Consider the following 5,339-nt stretch of genomic DNA (forward strand, 5'->3'; position numbering starts at 1 on the left):
CAGTAGGAACCTCGCAGCCACTCCATGGAGACAGATGTGGCAGTCAGCTGCTGTAAATACTCATGGCCTTGGCAATGCTATGAGGTAGTTCTCAGTCCTACAGAATCAAGTAACCAGCAGTAGATTTGGGGTTAGTGCGAGAAAAGGCTCAAAAGGTACCTACCACCACCGAAAAAGACCATCAGGGAGCAGAGTGCATCTTTGGCCCTGGGCTGAGAACTCAAGGAAAGACTGATGCTTAGACATGTGGAGATCTCCAAGGATCACCAGCCCCCTGCCCCCGCCCCCAACTGTGAGACGGAGACAAAGCCCTTCTCCCAGAGCTGACAGAGAAAGCCATCTCCCCTAAAGCTATTGCCTTGAACAGTGAGAGAATAAGTTTCCTGTTTGTTACAGCAAATAAATAAATAGTTAAATAATAAAAGACAAGACGTTAAGCCTTTCAATTATTTAAAAGATCCACCTGCAGCTGGCCTTGCTGGATGCTGGCTCTCATGAAGCGATCTCTGAAGATATGAGTGCTGTAGCAGAGTGTGGGGAAGAGACCAGATGGTGCTCAGCTAACAGAAAGAATAGCATCTGGGGTTTGAAAGGCTCGTCTTTAGCAGCTATCCAAGTGAGGCATCAACCAAATCCACATGGAAGAAGCACACCAGCCTATATGATCTAAGCACTGTAAATGGTAAAACCCCAATCTGAAGGAGGGAATATCAGAGCTTAAATTCTGAACACTCGGTTTGCAGAAGGCTATGGATGACAGTGGAAGGTCAAAAGCCATTTGCAGGGTCCTCACATGGATTAAGCCTCCGGCGAATCCCTTCTGACCATAGTCCAAGGATGTAGACAGCTTTGCTATCAGACAGAGCACTGTCAAGTCAGTTATGGCAGATGTGGTTAAGTTAAAATGGGATACCTTATTATGTGATCACCCTTTTGACCCATTTTAAAGTTGCTTCGGCTTTTAATGTTTTCTGCTTTCTCTTTGAGGTCTTTCTATGTTTTTTCTGGTCAGTGTTGTTGGGTTTATTTGCTTGTTTTCTGTGTTGTGTATGACTCTGCGTATGAAATCCAGGATCGGTGAGTCTAGAGAGACAGTAACTGGATGGATAATTACTGGAGACATGGCAGGGGAGGATGGGGGAGGGGATGGGGAGCTAACAACAATGAGCGCAAGAAGAAAATGTTCTGAACTTGATGGCGGTGACGACTGTACAACTCTTCTTCGTATGATCAAATGATTAAATTGTATGATATTCAAAACAAAAAAAAGTTGCACATGCAGCAAGTGAAGGTGATTTTGGTAAAGAATGTGTTGCCAGTAGGGGCTTGGGCAATTGTTTCCAAATGAGGGCACATTTGATAACATGAAAGGGCAAGTACTAGTCATCTGAGAGTTGGACATTTGGAGTCCGGGCTCCACCTGTGCAGTACACACATAAACCAGAAACACAGATGCTGACCAAGTATTACAGGCTATGTGTACACTGCCCTGTTACACGCCTGATTGTGCAATTGCTCTGTACACAGGAGACATGAAGTGCTTGCATTCAGGAAGCTGTTGTGTTGGCTAGATCCCATTCTCTGAGCAGGATGTCTGCACTCCTTCTATTATTATCTGTGGGACCACGACAGATGTTGCCTGAACAGATGTCATGTGGCACATACTGCGCTACAGGAAAGCATGGGTTTCTAGCAAACTAAGACCCATCCTCAAGTGTTTAAAGAGCTCTTCTGTGGAAATATACATTTTCAACATCCATTATGTTCATTAACAAGCCATTATTTTCAGCACCCACTTCTAACATTTATCATGCTAATTTGAGAGAAAACGATAAAAATAGCGGAGGTAGCTGGAGTAGCTGGAGCATAGCCCCCTCTGATCGAATACCAGGTGTCTACCGCAAGAGGCAGGTTTTGATCACAGGTGCCGATGACATCTCGAGCAAAAATGAAAGCCCGTTGCCAGCAGAGCGATTCCAGTGTAGGGTGACCCTGCGGGTCACAGTATCGGGAGCCCGGGGGTGTGGTGGGTTTCACACGGCCAGCAATCTGAAAGCCCAGCAGCTCCTCCGAAGACAGGTGAGGCTTCCTGCTCCTGTAAAGAGGTACAGCCTCGGAAACCCAGGGGGCAGTTCTACCTTGTCCTACAGGCTCACGATGAGTCGGACTGCACTCAATGCCAATGAGCGAGCAGCAAGCGAGTAAAGACACAGTAGTTCCCTTCCCCACGGAGTCCCCAAGGCTGTGATCTTTACAGGAGCGGGCTGCCCAGTGTCGACAGGCTGCTAGGTTTTGAACTGCTGAAGCACCTTCTGGTTAGCTGCCCAGAGCCTGTCTGGGATACCGGGGCTCCGTCATCAAGAACAGAAGAGGAGAGACGTCTTATCAGAGGGCCAACCACATGTCCAAAGAGAATAGGGCCAGGTACTCCCAACCAGCAGTTGAAAGCTAAGATAAGGACACAATAGCCCATTTAATCCTCACCAATTTTACTCTGAAAGTGGATACTGTCGTGTCGTGTTTCTTACCGGAGGGGGGGGACTGACTGAGCCTTAGCAAATGAAAAGTCTGCTTACAAAAAGCAGACATTACATTTTAAGGACGTGCACTTTCCAGTCAGCCAATTCATTAAGAACTAAACTAGAAAGCAGCTCATCTTTAAGAAGTATGAAGTGTTTGGGGCTTAGGAAAAGAACACTCGCCATGCTCCACATAAACCACCACCTTTGCAAATGTCGTTTGTCAGGCCAATTTATCTTGAACGAGAACATTTTAAAGCACAGAGGAAAGGGCTTCAAAAAGTTTGTTTGTGTGGGAAATGGTACTAAATGATACAGGAATTTTCCTACGAACTTTCTTTTTGAGGTTCTTGATGCTTTAGTCTCCCGCTACACGTTTCTGAAGTTGAGTGTCCTCTCCCGGTAGCTGCTCTCTCTCTCAACCATGCAAACAGAAGTTTCACGATTATTCTCCATGATGATGGATACTTGTAACGACATGAAGGATCCTGAATGATTTTTCCCCCCATCTCTAATTCTCCGCTGGTCAAGAAGTCCACCAATCCACACACACCTACGTAAACTTTGAGAGGTACGCAGAAACACCTTCCCTGCAGGTCCCACTGAAAGTAAGCCACAAAGGCAAGGCCTACGAACAGTGAGTCATCCAAGGCCTGGCATCCCAACAGAACACTTCCTGGCACTTGAAGATACAAAGCTCGTATCTCTGAAGAAAACAGCCAAAATTGACAGCATACAGCCACAAGACCATGCGCAAAAACACACAATTTCATTATATGCAGGGGCCAAGGTAATAAAGCATTTTAAGTCGACTGACTCCCACTTACGTTTCTCATCATCAGCATGCACCAGGGATGCTGCCCTGGACAAAACATCCAGTGGAGTCTCCATTTCTGGCTGGAGCCTAAAAGAAAAAAGAAAAAGGAAATCAAAATTGTATTTATATATATGATATAGATAAAGATAATTTTAAAGTCTTTCTCACTTGAGTAAGAATCACGATCCCCAGGCCCTCTCCTGCCCCCTGCCCCTATCACCATTCTCCTGAGTATAAAATTCTCCCTATCCTGGGAAGAAACAGAATAGGCTTGGTTCAGGAAGAGAGAAAAGGGTTAAACTCTTTTCTGCTCACTAAAGCAAACTTTGCCAACTCCAGGAAGCCGTTCGTGTCAGAACTAAACGAAGAGCTATTATGAATATTCATGCCCGCGTTCTTTGTGCGTATAAGTGTTTGTGTGCATGGATACCCTGTCTGTACAGACATACTCAATAAAATCAGCATCACTACAAGACCTAAGTGGTGTGGTGGTTACTGTTGTTATCCTTGGGGTGGGGGTGGGGCTTGTTTGTTGTTGTGGGAATGACCAAGATTGAAAGAGTCTGCTCCTTCGCCTCAGTCACTGAGAAACTGCCAGTCTCATCAGGAAGTCAACCTGTGCCCTAACTACGTAGGTGTGGCAATTTCACTTGCGAGTGCAAAGGCATCTCCAATAGAAATCTTTGTCTTATAATGTCGGGTTTTGTAGTGAACTTGACTCTCACCACTACCCCCATCACCAATTGATCTACTGACATGCTACTGAAAGACACCAGGCTTAGGGGATGGTTTTTGGAAACTATCTCCAACTCCACGGCCATCGAGTTGTTTCTGACTCATAGTGGTCCGATAGGACAGGGTTGAACTGCCCCTTTGGGTTTCCAAGGCTGGGAATCTTTACTACGGGAGTAGAAAGCCTCATCTTTCGCCCAAAGGGCGGCTGGTGAGTTTGAATTGCTGACCTTATGGTCAGCAGCCCAATGTGTGGTCACTATTGCAAAACAGTCCAAGTTGAAGGAAAATCCTAGAAAACCAGACTGCTCTCTTGCCCAGTTTCCTTTGTCCTTTGTTCTTGGTGCCTTCCAGCAGGACCACATGTGAGGTTAATGAGTGGGGACTGACCAGAGGGAGAGGGATCACCGGTGGCCTGAGGGAAGTTGATTAAGCCTCAGGAGGCATGATGAAATCTATCGGGGCCATGTGGAGAAGCTGATAAAGAGCCAGAATCTAGGGCCCAGCTGGGCTTCCTGGTTGGCAAGAACATCTGTTCTCAGGAGGGTAGTGGAACCCCTGGGAACATGGAAGCCCCACCTGAGGGCCCCTCCCAGACCTCATCCTATGTGTCTCTTAGGGGCTGTCATAAATCTGTAGCCGTTAAGTGTGATATACTCTCTGTGGGATTCTGTGAGTTAGTTCAGCAAAGCATTGAACCCAGAGGGGAGGGGCCAAGCAGCAAGTCAGAAAATAAGGGTGTTGTGTGGGGTCCTTAGCTTGCAGCTCTGCAGTCCTGAAGTAGTGGGAAGGGCGGAAGGGCAGAAGTCTCTGGGGTTTCTTCAAGCTTGGCTAGGGTATGCCTCTGAGCTAATAGGAAAGACAGGGACTGGGTAACTTGTGAGCCGGCCCAGCTCCAGGTAGCCAGAGAAGGGGTCAAAGACAGGGAGCCACCTGGGTGGCTGGCAACTTGTACAAAAAAGTGAGGATGAAATGTGAGGGCTGGATCAATCACGTTAGGGACTGGCTTCACAGCGACCCTTACCTTGCTGTTGGCAACAAAGACGGGATTTGCCCACTTTGCCCCTTGCTTAGTGTACACACACATACCACCACCACCACCCCAACTGGGAAACACAAAGTCACAGTACTAATTAAACAATGGTAAAAGCACCTTCTTAAAATGCACTTTCTTCAAGACTCTCAGCATTAAGAGCGTCTGCCTTGATCATCACGCCCTTTCAAGAACTATCTCTATAGATCACACTGGCAACAGCCATTCCAAAGATTAG

General features: G+C 46.8%; 1 protein-coding gene across 1 annotated transcript in view; it reads right to left on the reverse strand.

Moving 5' to 3' along the window:
- VGLL4 (vestigial like family member 4) overlaps nucleotides 1–3,410 on the reverse strand; it is a 143,025-nt gene extending 139,615 nt beyond the window's left edge. The window contains exon 1 of the mRNA XM_004702390.3: nucleotides 3,347–3,410. Within this exon, the coding sequence (XP_004702447.1) occupies nucleotides 3,347–3,410 (64 nt within the window). The remainder of the gene's footprint in view (nucleotides 1–3,346) is intronic.
- Nucleotides 3,411–5,339: the final 1,929 nt, after the last annotated feature.

This window comes from Echinops telfairi, unplaced genomic scaffold (assembly GCF_000313985.2).
Source record: "Echinops telfairi isolate 266 unplaced genomic scaffold, ASM31398v2 ScPeMD7_31;HRSCAF=116, whole genome shotgun sequence".
Classification (NCBI taxonomy): Eukaryota; Metazoa; Chordata; class Mammalia; order Afrosoricida; family Tenrecidae; genus Echinops; species Echinops telfairi.